Source organism: Monodon monoceros, unplaced genomic scaffold (assembly GCF_005190385.1).
Source record: "Monodon monoceros isolate NGI ecotype Baffin Bay Population unplaced genomic scaffold, NGI_Narwhal_1 Super_Scaffold_5, whole genome shotgun sequence".
In the NCBI taxonomy this organism is placed as follows: Eukaryota; Metazoa; Chordata; class Mammalia; order Artiodactyla; family Monodontidae; genus Monodon; species Monodon monoceros.
Window position 1 is genome coordinate 38,923,754 of NW_021703782.1, and position 20,213 is coordinate 38,943,966.

General features: G+C 41.8%; 1 protein-coding gene across 2 annotated transcripts in view; it reads right to left on the reverse strand.

Annotated features, from left to right (window-relative positions):
- The window catches only part of TEK (TEK receptor tyrosine kinase), a 103,730-nt gene extending 85,017 nt beyond the window's left edge, over positions 1-18,713 (reverse strand). For both annotated transcript variants that reach the window (XM_029202108.1, XM_029202110.1), the window contains exon 1: positions 18,053-18,713. In XM_029202108.1, the coding sequence (XP_029057941.1) occupies positions 18,053-18,104 (52 nt within the window). In that variant the 5' untranslated portion in view covers positions 18,105-18,713. The remainder of the gene's footprint in view (positions 1-18,052) is intronic.
- Between the last annotated feature and the right edge of the window lie 1,500 nt (positions 18,714-20,213).

Consider the following 20,213-nt stretch of genomic DNA (forward strand, 5'->3'; position numbering starts at 1 on the left):
AACAAGAGAAGCCACCGCAATGAGAAGCATGCGCACCGCAATGAAGAGTAGCCCCTGCTCGCCGCAACTAGAGAAAGCCCATGCGCAGCAACGAAGACACAGTGCAGCCAAAAATAAATAAAAGAAATAAACTTAAAAAAAAAATCAACTGAATACTGTGAAAGAAACATTTCTCATTGTCTTTCCTGGCCTTATTTCAATAAGCCATCTGCATGTCCCAATAAAAATGTCCAAGGAAGAGATTGTTTCTGGAATCCCTTTTCTGTAATAACTCAGCATTAATTAACATCTTTATAGTCATAAACATTTTATGACTCAAAATAGATTGCAGTCCTGATAAATATGGGTCCTTTTATATTTATTTTTATCCTGTTAGGTGATAACAATTTAATAATAAAAATCAACAGAGTATCTCTAAAACCACAAAAATAATATATTTAATGGTCCTTTAGACCATTCAGAATATAAATTACTTTAAAGTATATCTCCTTATCATGAAATCCTTCTTAAAACACCAGATCAGGCCTATCCAAACATAGTGAGAAAGGAGAAATGGTTAGAAAGGAACATTGTTACTCTTGTTAACATTTTGATATACATCCTTTCTTTTTTTCCCAGAACATATATAAAGAGAAATTGCAGAAACCAACATATATAATTTTTTTGTATGGTAAAAACCTAATACAATTTCTTATCTTGAATTTTTACTTAATCCTATGATAATATTTTAGATCTTATTACAACATTTTGCTTTACAGTGCCACATTTTTATCTAAAAAGCTACAGTGTATGAAAGTGAACATTTAACCAACCCCAGCCATGTATTATTAAGTATTCTCTTTTGTTTTTTAAACTTTGCTAAGTTGATATACAAAGATAGTATCTTACTTTGATTTTATTTTAATTTAGAGGGTGAACTTTTTCACATGCTTATTAGCCATTTGCATTTCCTCCTTTTGTGAATTATTTGTTCCTCTCTTTTTCTTTTGATGTTTTGATATTTTTCTATCAATTCCAATAAGCTTCTTTTATGGAAATATTTTAATCTCTTATACACCATATTTGTTGCAAGTATTTTTCTTTTGTTCTTTGCCTTTTAATTTTGCTTATGGTTGGATTAACAGTTTACATATTTATGAAGCTATATGTATTGATTTCTATTTTTGTGGTTTCTTCCATTGTTTTTAAACATAAAAAGGCCTTTCCCATATGAAAAGTCAACAAATATTCACTTCCATCTTCTTCTTTTGATGGCTTGATTTTTTTTACATTTACTCTTTAATCCATTTGGAATTTGGTATATGGTAACAGATGGGTTTTTTAAACAATTCTTTTTTTCCAAACAGAAAACTAATTTTCCCAGAGCTATTATTCCTTTCTCCACTGATTTGTGTCCTTTATAGGATATTAAAATTTTATATAGGGCTTCCCTGGTGGCACAGTGGTTAAGAATCCACCTGCCAATGCAGGGGATACGGGTTCGAGCCCTGGTCCAGGAAGATCCCACATGTCGCGGAGCAACTAAGCCTGTGAGCCACAACTACTGAGCCTGCACTCTAGCGCCTGCGAACCACAACTACTGAAGCCCGCGTGCCTAGAGCCTGTGCTCCGCAACAAGAGAAGTCACCACAGTGAGAAGCCTGCGCGCCACAACCAAGAGTAGCCCCTGCTCACCGCAACTAGAGAAAGCCTGCGTGCAGCAACGAAGACCCAACGCAGCCAAAAATAAATTTATTTTAAAAAATTTATATAAACTCAGATTTGGTTCTGGCCTATCCAGTCTGTTGATTTGTGTGCTTATACCCTTGGCCTGTACCCCACTGTTATTACACTATTATACTCTGCCTTAAGATCTAGTAGAGCTATTCCCAAGCTCTTTATTCTCTTTTTTTCCCCAGAACTTTCTCAACTATTCCTCCTGTCCATTCTTCATGATAAAATTCATAATTATTTTGTTAAGTTTTGAAAACAATCTTTTTTTTTGAATTCTACCTTATATTTATTGTATGTATCATTTACAGGTATCTTCACAAATAGTTCCATTTTGTCCTCAAACTCAGGGTAGACCAGTATATGCTAACCCCGTTTAAAAAAAAAAATTTTATTGGAGTATAGTTGATTTACAATGTTGTGTTAGTTTCTGCTGTACAGCAAAGTGAATCAGTTATACATATGCATATAACCACTCTTCTGTAGGCTCTAGAAAACAATATCTTTTGATGAGAATTATTAGGAAGAAATGTTTAGAACTTAATGTGATGAACATTACAAAACCTTGCTGGGAAATATATAAGAAAACTACAGTAATTAACATTACATATCAGTTTTGTGAAAGAAAACATGACAAAAATGTATCTTTTCCCCCAAAGCATCAGATTAGCAGAAATCTATTCATTTATTGAATATCTACTGTGGCTACAACCTGGACTAGGCTCTTTAAAAACTACAGAAACCATGAATCATACGTCCACAACAAGAAAATCCTTATTCTGTCAGGAATGACCGGCAGGGGCAGTGTTAGGGAGTGGTAACTCATCTGGGACCTTGTACTTTATTGCTTGTGCCAAAATATGGAGGAAGTAGTTTACTGGATGAATACTTGGATAATCCCCTTGGAGTAGGGAATGGAGGGTGGTAAAAGCTCCCGAAAGCCAGGCTAGAGTAACAATACAGGGCCTCTGCTAAGATTCCAGAGGAGAAGGGGCCGGACGGCTAGCTGGCTGTTGTTTTGCCGTGGTGTGTGCAAACGGCAGTGAAAGTGGAATTGCCTGGAAGAGTAGAGGCAGAGGGAGGTAGGGAGGAGAAACGAGGAGGCTAGGAGCTGGAGAGGAATTTAGCCGGAGGACCAGAGAGTCATCTGCTCGTGAATTTATTATTCTGCACACTAGACAACACAAATCATCTTCTCCTTTGACCCACCAAAAGCTCTGTTACTTGCTGATGGACAAAGTTGGATCGTTTCAGGACCTTGTTTGGTGTCTCAGAGTGCTGAGCCTTGCTTCTAAGAGGATGGGGGTGGGAAAAGGCTTGAGGCCATCCAGTCAAATCTGGGCTACACAGTGCAGTGCTGGAGGGGCAGAAATCCTGCCCCCACGAGCCCGTCTGGCTGAGCTGGCTGCACCCAGCCACATGGTTCCATCCCGTCACGCCTCCGCCTCTACTGCCTGCTGTCAGAAACACCCTCCTGCGTCTGAAAGTCTGATTCCAGCCAGAGGACCCTGATTGCCCCAGACTGAATCTGTGCTTGCTTTCTCTCCTGTGCTTCCCCTGTACTTCCATGGAAACGTTATTGCAGTTTGAGCCGTTTAGGCCTTTGTATCAACCGTGGATCCTCATCATTTGTTGATTCCATATCTGTGAATTTGCCTATAATTTATTTACAACCTCAAAATCCACATTCTCGGTGCCTTCCCAGTCACTTGAACACATATGCAGAGCAGGGAAAACCCTGAGTCCTCAGATGCATCTGTTCCAGACTGAGGTGAAACAACGCATCGTTCTACTGGGCTCTCATACTGTAAACCAGTGTCCTTTGGATGGTATATTTGGTGCCACTTTTTCACATTTTTGTGCTTTTTTGGCAAAAGAAACAAATGCAAAACTGGTTTATGTATTGATCAGGTGACAAAAATGTTGCAACTAGTAGAAATCTAACCCAGTTTTGGTGGTTTACAGAATACAACTACTACGAATAACAAGAATCTACTATATGTCTATCTGCAACTCACATCCCAACAGGAACCTCCGTAGCAGGACGGACTTTATATTTGCTGACCTAGGGCTGGGCAAAGAGTAGGAGCTCAAAAACTATTAAAGACTAGAATGGGTTAGGAAGAAATGAGATAGGTTGAAATGGGATGGAATGGAACATAGTAATGTTTATACAGCATCTTGGAGACAGGATGCTCCTAGGAGCAAATAGCTAGTGGCATAGAGATACAGAAGAAATAACAATAGCTAATATTCATTGAGCATTTTTTATGAACCTGCACTTGGCTAAGCATTTGACCTACATGTATTATGTAATCCTCACAACTTTTCAGTGCGGTAACATTATTATCCCCCTTCCACAGGAAGGTGAAAATGACTTGCCTGAGGTCACATAGCTATCACACTGCTGAATGGGGCTCCAGCCCAGATTCATCTGCCCCCAGAGTCGGTGCTCATAACACCACCTGGTCAAGATGAAAGATGGGCTTGGTGAGGGTTCTGAACTCATGGACCTCTAGGAGAGGAAGAGGGCCTCTAGCAGAAGTTAGCCTGAGTCACTGGCTCTCCCAGCCTTCCTGAGAAGACAGTGATGCAATTAATGGTGATTTTTTTCCCTCCAGCTGGCAAAAACACTGTTTTTTGTTTGATTCCAGAAGCAGCTGGCAGAATTCATGTATTACTCACGATGGAATTACACTCTGCTGATGGTTTATGTACTCTAGAGTCAGGCAGTGGTCAGGGCTGTGTCTAGGACTGTTGTGAGATTACTACAGGCCTCTGAATATGGCTGAGCTTCTGCAGCTGTTGTGTGTTTTTGGCTCCAGTTCCACACCTCTTGGCAGACGGTTTGTGTGAAAAGGTCTGCTGACTCTGGGTGTGAGATACACAGGGTGAAGGGGGCTGGGAGAACCAAGCAGCACAAAACCAGCCCACGCTGTCTTTTAAGCACTTATAAGCAAAAGAAAGGAATTTATAGATGAGTGATTTGGAGGATCTTCAGAAGGTCACTCCTTTGAGCCCTTCTGCTAGTGGAGAATGGCTGATGCTGAGCTAGTTTATCAAGTCAACCCAAACCCTTCCATAGCTTCTCCGGTGGCAAATACCCCAAGTATCCTCCATCACCCATGGATGGTGATGGGTGGATGGATAAAATTAGTAACAATCTTAATATTTACCTAGTGTTTAAGTATTGTTCTAAATGGTTTACATGAACTAATTCATTTAATCCCCACCCACCCCCAGAAAAAATTCCAAGAGGTAAGTGCTATTATGATGCTTATTTTACAGGTTAAGTCAAGTAACTTGCACCACAGCACAAAGCTAGTAGCGGCTGTAGTAGATCGAATTGTTGGCCCCAACTCTTCAGCCCTCCTTGTATCGAACCCTTGCTTTGGCCTCATCATGGGCAGAGTGTAGTTCCCGAACCTTGACTTTGGGAATGACAGTGTGTTGGTTCACAGCCTAGGCCTTAAGAAGACTCACTTGCTGTTTTGTTTCTAACGGTGATGTGTTTCTAACATCACCATCAGAACAACATCCCCTGGGCTGATCCAAGAAGGATGAGATACATGTGAGCAGAGTCACCCAGACAACCCACACACATGCAGCAAGAAGCAGAGCCGCACCGGCTGCTGCAATCTGAAGCAGAACCTCAGAGCTGTGCTCAACACAGATGAGGCGAGCCGCGAAGCACACAAAGACTTATGAGGGATAATAAATGTTGGTTGAGCCACTGGGTTTTGCGAGTAGTTTGTTACACAGCAATAGCTAACCAATTCAATGATAAAACTGGAATTCAAGCCCAGGCAGTCTGACCAAACAGTACATGCATTAAGCTCTAATTTATATTGCCTTCCACACTCTCTGTTAAAGTGAAGAGACAGCCTCTAATGAGCTGAGTGAGCTTGAGCAAAGTGCTGAACTCCCTGGGCCTCAGTGTCGGCATCTATAAAATCAGCAGGTTGAATCAAACCAGTATTTCTTAAGGTATCAAACATTAGCTCCATGTGATACTCAAAAAAAAAGGGGGGGGGATTCAATGATTCTCTTGGAATTAGTATTATGAGAAGACAATTCAATAACACTGGACTAGATCATCTTTTGAGTCTTTGACCATTCTAATATTTCTCATTCCAGGTAACAGTGTGTGGCACCTCCATGTACCTCCATTACCATGTATTTGTGAAATTAAAATAATTATCTAATTCAGGCAACTTGGGGACAACATCCATGGGAAGGAGAGAATGTCTGTGATGGAAGAGGTTTTTCTCTACTTCCTTCAAACCTTGGCATATTCTCCTAGCACCTTGAACCAACAATGGCAGAGAAGACCTCACCCCTTCTCCTACCAAATCACCCTAGAATCAGGCTTACAGAAAAGCACATGGAAACAGGAAGCTGCCGTGACATGGGACATCTCTCAGAAAGGAATCTATGCTTACTTACTCCACTTCCTCACCTCGCCCTTACTCTTCAGCCCAAGCCCTGCCATCCGCTGAAAATGCCTTGCAACAATAACTACTTGCCAGATTCTCTAGTCTCTCTCCTTACGCCGGCTCCTGCCTCTGTGAATTTTTACGTAGTTGAAACTCCCTCCTCCTTTGGCTTATCTCTTTGAATGCCTTCAGTTTCCTCTTCCTCCACCCGCATCAGCCCTTGACAGAGGTGTTCCCAGAACCACTCTCTCTCCTCTTCTTGGGCAGTGTCATTCCCTCACACAGCTTCATCCTATATCCTGACAACTCCCATAACTGACTCTGGCCCTGCCCACTCAGCCAACCTCAAACCAAGTTACCTTCTCCCCAGCCCACCTCCCTAGCTTTATTCCCTGTACCCTAGACGGTAGCCACATAGAACCACTGCACAAACATTTCTTAAACTTTTTATTCCTCATTTTTCATGCTTTTTCCTCTGCCCAGAATACCTTTCCTCCTCACTTCCGCTCCTGCTTTTCCACAAAGCGTAATTCTGCTAATTCTTCTCAAATGTCACCCTCTTAGTGAGACTCCTGTTCTCTTCCAGAATGACTCCCTCCAGCCTCGATGCTTCCAACATGCACTGTCCGCCTCTAACAGAGCAGAGCTTCTGCTTCTTCACCAGACTAAAAGCCACCTGAAGTCAGAGCCCTCTCTTAACCATGCTTGTAACTCTAATGCCCAGCAGATTCCCAGAACATAGAAAGAGCTCAGTAAATGTTAGCTTGAATGAATGCATATAACTGACCTATCCATTCCTCTACTTTGGGCATGGCCTACTATTTTCCTGGCTGACTACTGGGCCTTTTTTTTTTTTTTTTTTTTTTTTTTTTGCGGTACGCGGGCCTCTCACTGCCGCGACCTCTCCCGTTGCGGAGCACATGCTCCAGATGCCAGGCTCGGCGGCCATGGCTCACGGGCCCAGCCGCTCCGTGTCATGTGGGATCTTCCCGCACCGGGACATGAACCCGCGTTCCCTGAATCGGCAGGTGGACTCTCAACCACTGCGCCACCAGGGAAGCCCCTGGGCCTTTTTTGAGGAACACTCAGTATGCCCAACATATAAACTAGGTCTTGTCTGTAATTTATTAATAAATGTCCACTTTCCAGGTTTCCTGAGAGGAACAATATTAGAGTCCAAGACAGTCTTTTGAGACAGGTTGATCACCAAGAGACTCTCTTCCACTTAGTCCATGTCACTAGGATAGTATTAATTATGTGCCCAAATTACTTTTCTATTTTTTATTTGAACATACACACACAAAAGAGTTCTAAAAAGGATTGGCTCTCTCATTCAGTTAGAGCGGTGTCTCTTAAACTGCACTGATGAATATGTCATTTTCATGATTCTTGCTGAGTCTACAGGAGACTTGTACAATTATTCTATTAACCATTCTCTTTAAATTAACTCATCTATTTTTTTCCTTAGCCTCAAATAATGCCAAAATACTCATTAAATTACATGATTGATATGATACATACACACATACATCTATATATACAAATAATTTTTATAATTAAAAATGTTCTTCCAAGCACCACATTAAATGATCTTTCAGGCCAGCAGTAGTATATGTAGCACACTTAGGAAAGCACTAGGTCAGAACATTTAATCCAATGCAAAACTATTTATTAACGCATTTCTCTTACTGATATGTCAAACACACACCATAGCTTAGTGGGCAAAGCATCAAGTAAACTGTAAATTGTAATTTAATATTCTAAGTACTATGGCAGAGACAAGCACAAGGGTGCCTGTATCCAACACCTCTTGGGCACCAATGCAAATCTTTCCCATTCCAGGTCTTGCTTCCGCTGCTTCTGCAGCCGCAGCTGATCAGACCTCCACAAGCTTTGAGCAGGTGTAATATCAAAGTGGCTCACACAAAGCCCATGGGAGGATATCTCACTTCCTCCCTGGGGACTTTCTCTGGCACAACAGCATAGGACCCCAGCAGTAGCTTGTCAGCTTCTTGCATCTATATGACCCTTGAATAAAGGGGAGGAGAGCCATGGATGAATGCCCTTGAGTCTCATTTCATAAGGTTCCTCAAAAGGTCTGGAGCACCAGGCATTTGAGGCAGTGGCCAACGTGATAACACGTGCTTGTACACTTCCATTCCCCTAGTCCCTCACTCTTGCTCCCTGGGATCACTTCCCAATAATCTACCTGCACGTATGCCTTTGCCTCAGTCCACGGGTTTTTTGTTTGTTTGTTTTGGTGGAATTCAGGCTAAGGCGGGGACCTAATCCATGCAAGAAGGTTAGGGAAGACTTCTTAGAAGAAATGACACTTGATATAAATCTCAAAGCATGAATAAGTCAGGTGAAGAAAAGAAAGTGAAGAGGATATTCTGGGCAGAAGGGACAGTGTACACAGTGTTCCCAGACCAGGGCTCAAACAAAGGCCCGGATGCTTGAAGGTGTAGTTTTAGAAACTGCAAAGATCCTGGAATGACTGGAATACACCCCCAGTGTAGCCTGAGGGACTAAGAATCACAAGAGCCTGGGCAAGACTGGCTCCTGAAAAGTTGCTGGCCACAACCAACTACCACCGCCACCCTGCTCTTTGATTCTGGAGTGGTAGCAATGAATAGCAAAATAGGTGGGTATTTAAATCAACTCTGGAAGATTAGAAAGTGCCTTCCAGATTCAAGAGGTGCTGGACACAAAGAGGAATTGAGACTAAGAGGAGGAGGAATTAAAGGCAAGATGGTGGTGAAATACGAGCAGAGCTATGATCACGCACACATGCACATACACACATGTACTCCAGGATGGGTCCAAAAATTCAGTAATGAGCTTGAAGTGAACCACACTGCACTGGGAATTGACAATGCCACAGAAAATTTTCAAGGACTAGGAATTAATAGGTTTGGAATAAATGAGTTGGGAACAATCTAGGGCAAAGCATCCTAGAGCCTCTGTTTAGTCAAGACCTGAGAAAACAGGAAATTGGGGGCTGGCAGGAGAAAAGTCGGGAGCACCATCCTGCCAGCTGGTAGGGCCATGGGAAGGAATTCCCTCACCTGCACTCCAGATTTTCAGCAAAAACCCAAGAACGCACAGCTCTAAGTTTTTCTCTCTTTGTCCCTGAGACAAGGCCAGGCTTAGGGTACCAATGCTGAGTTATCCCAAGGGAAGCCAGGGAGCTCCATCTGGCATAAAATAGGAGTTGCCTGCCCTTATGGATGGAGATGTGCTTTGAAAAGATTGGCATAAAGTGACATAAGATCTTCCAGGTTTGTTTAGAAGTAAACAATTTAAGAACATCTGATTTTTATTGAGTGCTCATCATGTACCCACACCATACTAAGTAATTTTAAGTAGTATCTTTTAAAATCTTCCCCTAAAACTACACAAATAAGTATTGTTATCAGTCTCGTTTTCTGGAAACCAGCCTGAGGTGACCATGAAACACTAGTTGGAACACAGTGAAGTGTTTGAAAGAGTCCAGGATTTGGGTTCAGGTCATTCTCAGTTTAACTCTTTTTTTTTTTTTAATTAATAAATTAATTAACTTATTTTTGGCTGCGTTGGGTCTTCGTTGCTGTGTGTGGGCTTTCTCTAGTTGCGGCGAGCGGGGACTACTCTTCGTTGTGGTGCACAGCCTTCTCATTGCGGTGGCTTCTCTTGTGGAGCATGGGCTCTAGGCGCACAGGCTTCAGTAGTTGTGGCTTGCAGGCTCTAGAGCGCAGGCTCAGTAGTTGTGTCACATGGGCTTAGTTGCTCCGCGGCATGTGGGATCTTCCCAGACCAGGGCTCGAACCCGTGTCTCCTGCATTGGCAGGTGGATTCTTAACAGCTGTGCCACCAGGGAAGCCCTCAGTTTAATTCTTGCTGCCATCATTCCTACTGAGATCATGTGGTCACTCAGTACTATTCATTTTCAAGAGACAGAAAACAACTCAAAATAGCACAAGCAAATAAAGCCAACTGGCTCCCATAAATGGAAGGGGCAGGGATGGGTCTCCAATCTAAAAACACTGGATCCAGGGCTCAGATAATTTCAGAGTGCCTGTCTGGGTTCTGTTCTCTCTGTCTCTGTCATCATTCTTTCCTATCAAAGACTAGCTTCAAGTGCCAAGGAAAGCTGGCGGCTCCAGGTAAACAGTGTCCTCCCTGAAGAAAGAGAACATCTTGCTCATAAATTCCCAGAGAAGAGTCTATCTGGCCCTACTGGGTCATGCACCCTCCATCTGAACCAACCGCTGTCTTCTGATGGACAGTACACTCTGATCAGTGATTGGCAGTTCCATCAATGGAGGGAAAGCATGGTGGCTTTTGAAAAAATAGGAACGTCAGGCAGTCCCAAATAATGAATGTCCACAACATTTTAACCTTAGTCAAGTCACAACCTTTGTGAGCCTCAGTTTCACCATGTATTTTTAAAACAAAACAAAACAAATAATAATACCTATTGTGTGAGATTGTTGTGAGATGTTAAAAATCATATTAGGACTTCCCTGGCAGTCCAGTGGTCAAGGCTCCAGGCTTCCACTGCAGGGAGCACAGGTTCGATCCCTGGTTGGGGAACTGAGATCCCGCACGCTGCGCAGTGCAGCCAAAAATAATAATAACAAAACTAAAAATAAAATAAAGGAGAAGAATTTTGAAAAATCATATTAAACACTTGGCACATAGCGACATTCGGCAGATGGTAGCCATTTTTGTTATTCCTGGTACTATTATTGTTTTGCGGTTGTTTTTGACACAGGGATCAGAATTCGAAGCCCATCCCAGATTCCCAGATGTCTAAAGCACTCCTGTCCCCAGGGTGGAGTCCCCTTTGGCTCTGGAGCCAGACGCCTTGCACAACCCAGGCCCTGTGTGCCAAGGTTAAGTTGGTTCACCATCTGACGGCCACGGAGCAGCGAGTGCCTTCCCAGCCCCAGCAATGTCAATACTGCCTTCCTGACTCCGCCTATTGTATCTGGAGGAAAGTGGCCGAGCATTGTCTTCCAGCGCTCCCCCCAGGAAGCATGATATCACCCTCTAACAAAAGCGGGAAAGCTGACAGATCTGCTGAGATGGGTGTGACCACCACACACCCCTCACTGGTCAAGCCCTGGGCAGGCAGAGCAAACAGCAGCCGCCCACATGCCCCTCAGCTGGCTGCCTAATGGGCTCCTTTTGCTCATCTTTAGGTTTTCTCCCTCTCTTTGTTACGTAACGTGCGTACCATGTTACACATGGCACCACTAGGCAGTGGGAACGCACTCCCTCTAATCAACAGATGTGTTGAAAAGAGTCAGGACTCTGCCCATCTGGCAGATCCATGTCTCCACACCTGCCCCTGCAGCCTTCGGGAAGAAACACAGGGAGAAGGATGGTCAGAATCCTGAAGGGACAAAAGGAGGCGGTGGGGGAAGGATGTAGAGGAAAGCAGACAAGGCTCAATCTAAAAAACATTCTGCACGTGTGATGCGAGTTGAGGAATAGTCTAGCTAGACCGGTGGGAATTGGGTTATCAGTTTAAAATTCCAGAAATAAGGGAGGCAACTTTAGACATTCCCTTTCTTGAAGGCTGGGAGTGATGCTAGCTGATCTTCTGACACCCTTCCAGCTCTGGCACGGTAATGCTGTCAGTGCAGCTGGCTCTCTGTAAAATAACACACCTGCAGTCTGGTGCCCCCATGCCAAGCCCAGAGGCTGTCGCTCTGCTCTCCCCATCTTACCGTCCCCTTCTTTAAACTTTCTCCTTCCTTAGCTACCACAACAACAATTCTCTGAAATCCCAGGGAAGGAATCTGACTGGGTTTGCCTCTCCTGGCAACTCCCTGACTGCTTCTTCGTAGAACCCTTGGCTATCTGCTCTTTCTCTTCCTTTCACATAAGTCTTGGTATACAACTCAAGACTTCGCTTACCATAAACAAAGATTTCTATGTTTCAATCCCTTGCCCGACCCTCTTCTTCTGAGCTTCAGACCCAGAGAGCCAAATTTTGCTACATATCCACCTTTAACATGGAAATTCAAAATCAACATGCACAAAATAATTATTTCCTTCATGCCAGCCTGTCACCAAGCAGTTCCTTCTGCCATGTTTCCCAACACAGAGAATGGCAGAACCATTACCCAAACCAGAAGCCGGGAGCAATGCTTATTCACCCCACTTCCCACAACCTCCAATATATAACCAATTACCAGTCCCTACAGTTTCACCTCCTAAACACTTTCAAACCCCTTCTTCATCTAAGCCTCCCTTGCCTGGAGTGTTGGGAAGCCAAACTGGTCCAGGCCTAATTCTCTGCCATGTCAATACATGCTTCACACTATTATCAGAGTGAATTTTCCAAGACATAAATCAGATATGATAGAACAAACACCATACTAAATTTCCATGTGTACAGAAAGAGGTACAAATGACTTAAAATGGCCTACGAGGCCCTTCCTGATCTGAACCCAACCTTAAGTCACCACCTCCTCCCTACATTCCAGACTTACTCAACTTCCCTGAGCTTGCCCAGCTATTTCACACCACCTGCTCCCTCTGATGGGAAGTTCTTTCTTCTCTTTTCCCTTTTATCTACTTAGTTTTAAAATCATTTGGCTTTGAGTAACTCATAACTACACTAGCCGTAATTTTTGGCAATATTCATTATTATTTAGGAGTTCTTGCAAAGTGAGGAAAATCTATCCTACAGATTATTTTCAATATAAATTTTATTCATACTAAATTTAGCAATTAATGAAGTTGACATTATATGTTTTTAGCCATTTATGTTTAATTTGGATTTTAAAGTTGCTTTTATTATTGAAGCCAATAAACATTTTTATAGCTCTTGAAAAGCTAGACTTTGATATACCTCTACTACATTATTTATCATAGCATCTTACAATTTATATGCCTATAGTCATCCTTCCTACTAAGATGTGAGTTTAGCAAGGGGAAAAAATAATTCATCCTTTTTTTCATTCCTGGTATCCAGTACAGTACTTGGTGCAAAGTAGGTCCTCAGTATGTCTTCATTGATTGAAATGATAGTTAAGTGAATGAATAAATGAATGAAAGGTGGGCAATAACTCAATAAATGTCTAGTGAATAAAACTATGTGTATCTTTAAAGTAATATTCAACAATCATACAATACCTAATATTATGTAAAATCTTGTTAAACCCACTTTCGTGAGTATATCTTTTATGTTTCACACCTAAGGGAAAAAAGGGATTTTCTTTTGACCTTATTTACATCAAATATTTAACATAAGCCAACCTTTTAAGATATGAGTGAATACTACTTGCAATATATACGAAATTGATTCTTATTGTTATCCTTTCAATGTTTAAAAGCCCTTTGTACAACAACAAACAATTTCCCTCTTTTTGTCAGGTCTGCCATGGTATACCAAAAGTTTCTTACTATGGCATATTAAACTCCATGCACTATGGAGAATAAGAAGTAAATAATATCCGTTGTCAACAATGTTAGAGGTTAACTGGGCTAAACCTATGTGTCTAAAGCTCAAAGGCACAGCCTGTGTGGGAAGGGAACTCAGAATCACGGGAAGAACACGAGGAAGAGTTGGCCTAGGCAAACTAAGCTGAATTTTGTTTGCAGACTGAACATGGTGGGTGTCATTTCCAAATGGATAGAACAGCATGAACAAGAGCCAAGGGGAAAGTATGCATAGATGGTGGAGATGGGCCTGGTTGAAGTAGAAGAGCCATGAGCAGGGATAGGTGAGGGAAAGCACTAGAGAGTAGGCCAAGTGTTCTGGCTTGTCAAGTGGGGAGAGATCTGCACAAAATTTGAGAAACTGGCTTATGTTGAAGTCTTTTAGGAGAATGCTTCTAAGAGTAGTAAGTGACTCCCCTACACCTGGAAAACATTAGACTGGTCTTGAATGAGCCCAATGGTCCTCACAGCAACACTTCTCTTTTGATTACACTAGCTTCACTTACTAAGAGAGTTCTTCCTGGCTGAATACTTTAACATGCATTATCACACTTGATGCTTATAACAACTCTGGGAAAAAAGTATTTTCAAATGTAAAAGATGAGAAAACTGTGTTTTGGAACAATCAAATAACTGGCCCATGGTCATACAATTTGAGCTTAATCCCAGGTGTGTGACTTCACAATCTATACTCTTAACTCCTTCCCCTGCCTTCTTAATGAGATCCACCTCAGCCTCATAGAGCAGTGTCTTCAAAAGTGAGTCATAATAGCACAGGTGCATGTGGTTTTTCTTCTCCTAAGGCATGTTAACTGAGTTACAATTCAGCATAAAGTGACCATATCTGGGTCCACATTCAGAAAACAAACTCAGTTTGATTTCAGTGGGCAAAGATCTAGTGGCTCTTCTGACCTTTATCTACCTGCTAAGTGGTCGGTGAGGAGCCACAGGTAGTGAAATGAAAAGGATTTTCTTTTCACATTCCTAAAGACTATCAATCACCCAACCCATGCCCGAACCCTCTCCAGTGTGGGAACTCACTCCCCAGGGGGATAGTGATCCAGTTTTTAGAAGGTTTCCATCAACAAAGCCAAACTCTGTCTTTTGTGCAACTCCCTCCACCCCTGGATCCTAGACCTGACAAAATACAGTGTCAATCTACGGTGTCTGCTATGTGGAAACCCATGAACATGCTGCTCCTTCATCTCTTCTCTCCTGACCAAATGTTCCCATATGACGAAGTTTCTAAAGCACTTACCTTCCCATTTGCCTACAATGTTTGCTGTCAAGCTTTTCAGTGTCTTCAGTGTTTAATGGATGTGCTTTGAGCAGCAGATGGAAGTGATTACCATCTCTAATTCTGACCCTATATTTTTACTATGCAAACGGTTACAGCTTATGTGTTACCTTTTTAGCAAGTAAAGCATGTGTTGGCGCCTATAAATTGGCTCCTTGCAATTCATCAAATTTTGTGTATCATCAAAACTTGGATGTCATTCACTAGAGCTCTCAGCAAACCAGGTCTCTCTCACATTGAACATACGTCATCTATCTATTGAATCCAAATGCATAACTTGACATTTATCTATTTTGACATTTATCTATTTATCTTTTGGGTTTGGTTCACCCTTCCAGCCTAGACAAATCTATTTGAATCCTGATTCTGTGCTCTTACCAATAAGCCATCTACAGGGAATAAGCTGGTGACACAATCACACACATATCTTTTTAGGAATAGAGCTCCAGGAGATGAATTGATAATGTCAGAAAAAACTGGACCTCACCCATCTGAATCCCCCAAAGGATATAGCATAGTCTTCTGGATGAACTTAGAAGAGTTCTTCCCTCCTGGAGAGATGTCTTAGAAGGACTAGACTCTTGAAGGAAGCTCTCCCAGGGTAAGGCTGAAAGGGAAATGCTGAGAGCTCCCAACAAAAACAATGTTTAGGAGGGAGCATCTGAGAAGAGAGCAAAACTCCTCCTTCTGAGAATAATTCCCAGGTGTGTCTCTGTTCCCAGCTTCTACGCCTCCACCCTTGATTACTCAGACTTGATAACTAGCCTTCTAAGACCAACCCTAATCAGGAGGTTCCATCTGGGACCACTTCCCTGACCTTATAACTGAATTTCCTCTGCCACTCCAGACAAGATATTCACTATCTCTGAACCCAGGTTGTTACTTAAAATGTCAAATGAGACAGGAAAGAGGCATGAAGGCATGCTACTAGAGGCTTCACATTGGATCAATGTTGATCACAAAGGACATATTATGATAAAGCAGAAAGAGCGACTAGTTTTATTTTGTTTTTCTCTTTGGGAGAGCAGCCTGGTTTGGTGAGAATGAGAGAGTAGAGAAAATCTAGTACGTTTCTTAGAACTTGTTTCTAAGCTGGTATTGGCCATGATCTGCTCTTGGGAAGGGAATCTACCAGAATCTAGGTGGATTTGAGGGAAGCCTTCTAAAAACTACATACCTCCTCCAACCCTTTTATGGGTTAGCATCTACCACCCAGACTCACCTTCACTGAGGCAAATATGATAGTTTTTTCAGTTCTATTTGTTCAGAAAAAAGGAAGGACGAACAACCCACTAGACTAGAGAGAGAAAGCCATAAGTCATGAGCCCCTTGCTCCATTACTGTAGTCTGCCAGTAGAGTTTGGTTTGAAGAATGGGATCCTATGCCTGTAGACATAATCATGCTGGATTCTTATTGTTGCAATTATCAGGCCTTCAGTATTCATATTCATGGAGGCTTAGATGGAAAATCTAAGTTAGGATTTAGCACAACAGACCTACTCCAGAAACCAACCTTGCCAGTGTTACCCTTCCTTTCAACAAAAGCACGAAACCCCTCTCTTTGGGCTTCACCCTGCTTAAGTTAGTGCTGTGCTTTTGGTTTAGACACAGAGTAACTATTTTGCCACATAACTTTTTTGTTTGATTTTATGACATCTTTTCTAAGCCTATATTGCAAAGTGCCATAACATGGTCACTATGGGGAAAAAAGATGAATTAGAACAGAGTGTGTGTGTCTGTGTGTGTGTATATTATTTAACCTAAAAAGTATCTCAGAGCAGCTGTGCACCCCTGGGCTTTGCATGACTATAATCCCTGATGTAGAAGCAGTTCCAGATTTCATGTTACTGATAAATGTCACACAGAAAAAAAGCAAACCGAAAATGGAATTATGATAACTATTTGGCTTAAAGATGCATATTTTTGGAGAAATCAACATTATTTCTACATGAATATAAAAAATTTCTACATACTGAAACTATCTCAGATAATCTTTCATTTTCAGCATTTACACATTCTTAGTCTTAAAATATTATTAAACCCTCAATATAATTGATCAGTGAAAACAAACTGAAGAGCTATAAACAAACATGCAATTCTGTTATCTTATTTGATTAATTTTTTGGATATTTAATAATATAATATTGCAAACATATGAAAAATATAAAATAATTAGCAGATACTTACGTATACTTGGATCAAATTCTACTAATATAATATAGCCCACACCATTAAGTTCAGTAAATTTTCCCAAATTCATTTCCTATATCAATTCTATTTTCATTACAATAATTCAAATGCTTTCAAACTGAAGGGGAGAGATTGATGGCCATTATAGTTGTTATTTGTATTCTGTGATTTGATACCACTTTCATAGGTATCTCATAGGGTGAGTGAACTATAAGCCACGCCGCCATCTAGAGAATCTGAACAACAGACCACCTAAATCTAAGAACATTCAAGCCAACCATTCCTTAAACCCACAATAGGTTTTGTTACTCTCCTGTATCCAGTGATCTGGGTAATTGCCTAAACTTTCATTTCATTGGGCCAATAAAGACTTTACAAAGTCTTTATTATATGTGTGCCAAATACTTTTTAAATAAAACAAAAATTATATAGCCCTAATCTCCCTGACCCCAACTATAAGATAAAAACCAAAAAGCCTAGTGTTTGACTGCTTTGATTAAAATAGGATACAAATACGAAATCTTTATAGAAAAGCATTTTTGTTCTCATTTAAAAATGTCAATCTGTACAATGCCTTAAGTGGGTCCGAATCATTCTCAGCATGAATTTGATTTTTTTTTTTAATGACTGAAGATTTTCTTTGAAGCAGGTAAAGCCAGGTTTCTTCTTTTTCTATAGAGTAAGGAAACAATCTAGAATGAGGAACAGTAAAATAATGCACTCTGGTAAGCATGTCTCAGTCCTCACAGAGTCTGTGGTAACACAGCGGGCAATAATCCAGAAGAGAAACTCTAGAAAAATCAGTTCATGCCACAAGGACTTTCCATGTCAATCCTTACATACATTAAACGGAGACTCATGGAGAAACAGTCCCTGTGCCACAGCTGCCCCTTGTTACCAGCACTAAGCATTGGTGAGAGAGCCCAGAATCACTAACTCTGTTAAAAATATATTTTTTAAAGATAATAAAGCCAAACCTTACCAGAAAGGAGCAAGCTGACTCCATAGAGAACTAAGCCGGCTAAAGAATCCATGCTTCCCCAAATCTCTCCATCCAGTTTCCACAGATGTGCATGAGGTCCCAAGGATCCTTTCAAACACCCAGAGGTTTGTGACTTTCCATTCGCATGTCCTACTAGGTCTTGTTTACAAGTCAGAGGCAAGAAGGAACAGCACAGAAGCGGGCTGTAACAGTCTCATTTCTGTCTGAGCACAGGGAGTTTTAAGTTCCTTTTTCCTGTTTCCTTTGTAGATTAGGATGGGAAAAGCTGTATCTTAAAGGCATTTGGTATCAGCAAGGCTGGGGGCACTGTAAGCCCTATCCATCTTGCAATTCATCAAAACACTTATCTATTGCTGCTGCTTTTGCTGCTGTTGGAGGGATAGAGGAATTTTAGTTGGAAGTGTGGGTCCTGGTCAGCACTTTCAGAAACAATAGGGGTATCCTCTCCTAGGCGGGAAACTGAGAATAACAAGCCCTCCACCTATGTATGGTATGCGCTGATGACTGGCCCTTCTCAGCCCTCTAACGGCTCTCCCGGGTCTACTTGGGAGCCCTGACAGAAGGGGTTTTTGGGTGTGGGGAGCAGTTTTGGCTTTTGTTTTCTTGTTTTCACCCACATGGTTTGAATTGGGAAGAGAAGTTTTCGTGATGAAAGAACACAACCCCTAAAAACAATTAATTTGGGTAATTAACAGTGAGGTCAGTGCTCACTGTGGCCACAGAGACCAGAGTCCAAAATTGTTAGCCTGTTTTCTTACACACAGATGGCTTATCTTTTGGCCAAGAGCCCAAAGATATCCATGCTACTGGCCATCGCGTTAATTTTTTATTAACAATTCATCTGAAGATGATCTAATTTCTTAAAGAATTGGCAGAGAAGGGTTTTAGTAATACTAAGAGGGATCTCGTGGTTACTGGCCAACTTACTTTCAGAAGAAAATTGTATCCAAAATTTTAAAAATAACCTGTGTAAAAACCAAATACTATAAGTGATTAGATTGGGATAAAAATATTATTCATAAGAGCAGAGAGAGTACATAGGCCAAAAGGAAAATAACCACTGGGGTAACCATACCTGCAATGAAATCAGAGACCCTAAATTTATCCAGATGACAATTTCACCAAAATACGAATTCTGACTTTAGCATAGAGAGCCGATACTTCAGTCATCACCTCGCCTTCATGCCGGAGGAAAGAGTTGTCTGATCCTTTTTCCTACTCACCACAGGAAAACGCAGATGCTCCTAGTCTTGCCTGATTTCTGTCCCAGGTTTTATCACATCAGTGATGATCTCAAGAACCAACTGATGTTTCCAGGCAGCTAAGGTAAAAAAGCTCAGGCTGTGTTTTCATGCAGACCTGGGTTCAAATACTGGCTCAGCCATGTGTGGTCTGAGACAAGTTACTGAAACTGTGAGTCTAAGTTTCAACAGCTATAAAATGACAATAATCTCTCCATCAAGGGGATTTTTGAGAGGATTAAATGAGGTTTAAAAATCCGTAAAAACATCTGGCACTGTTTCTAATTCATAGAAGGCTTTCATTAATTGTGTTAATGTAAAAGCTTCCTCCAGAACGCCATTCTCTATTCCTATGAGATGGCTTCAAGTTTGGCCATAAAGAACCAAACTAGGAGTCAGGGATTCTGGGTTCTAGTTTTAGTTCTGCCATGATCTGCCCGTGAGGCTTTGGACCATTCACTTCCCATCTCTAGGCCACGTTTTCCTCAACTGCAAAGTGAAGGACTTAGACTGGTTATGACTCATTTCCCTTCTGATTGTAACACCTCATAGCCTAAATGACTAAACTGTCCGACTCTCAGCATCTCCAGGTTGATTCCTAGGATCTTTCATCTGGGCAGTTCAAAGAAGATGCTAGCTTTGTATCTCCGTCACTGTGAAAGTCTGAGGGGGTCACCAAAGTGCTCTACTTAAGCACATTGTATCTGGGACTTTGTGAGGTCCACCGGCCCCAGGCCATGTGGAGCAGCAGGGGAAGGAAGACATTGGAAACAAACCAACCCCAGGGCACCTGCCTTCCCAGGCACAGCTTCCCCTGTTTGTGCTTGATGGGCAAACAAGGAAGCCATCATTGCTCTCGCTCCCTCCTTTTTGCTGGTTCTTGTGGGCTGAGTGTGTTG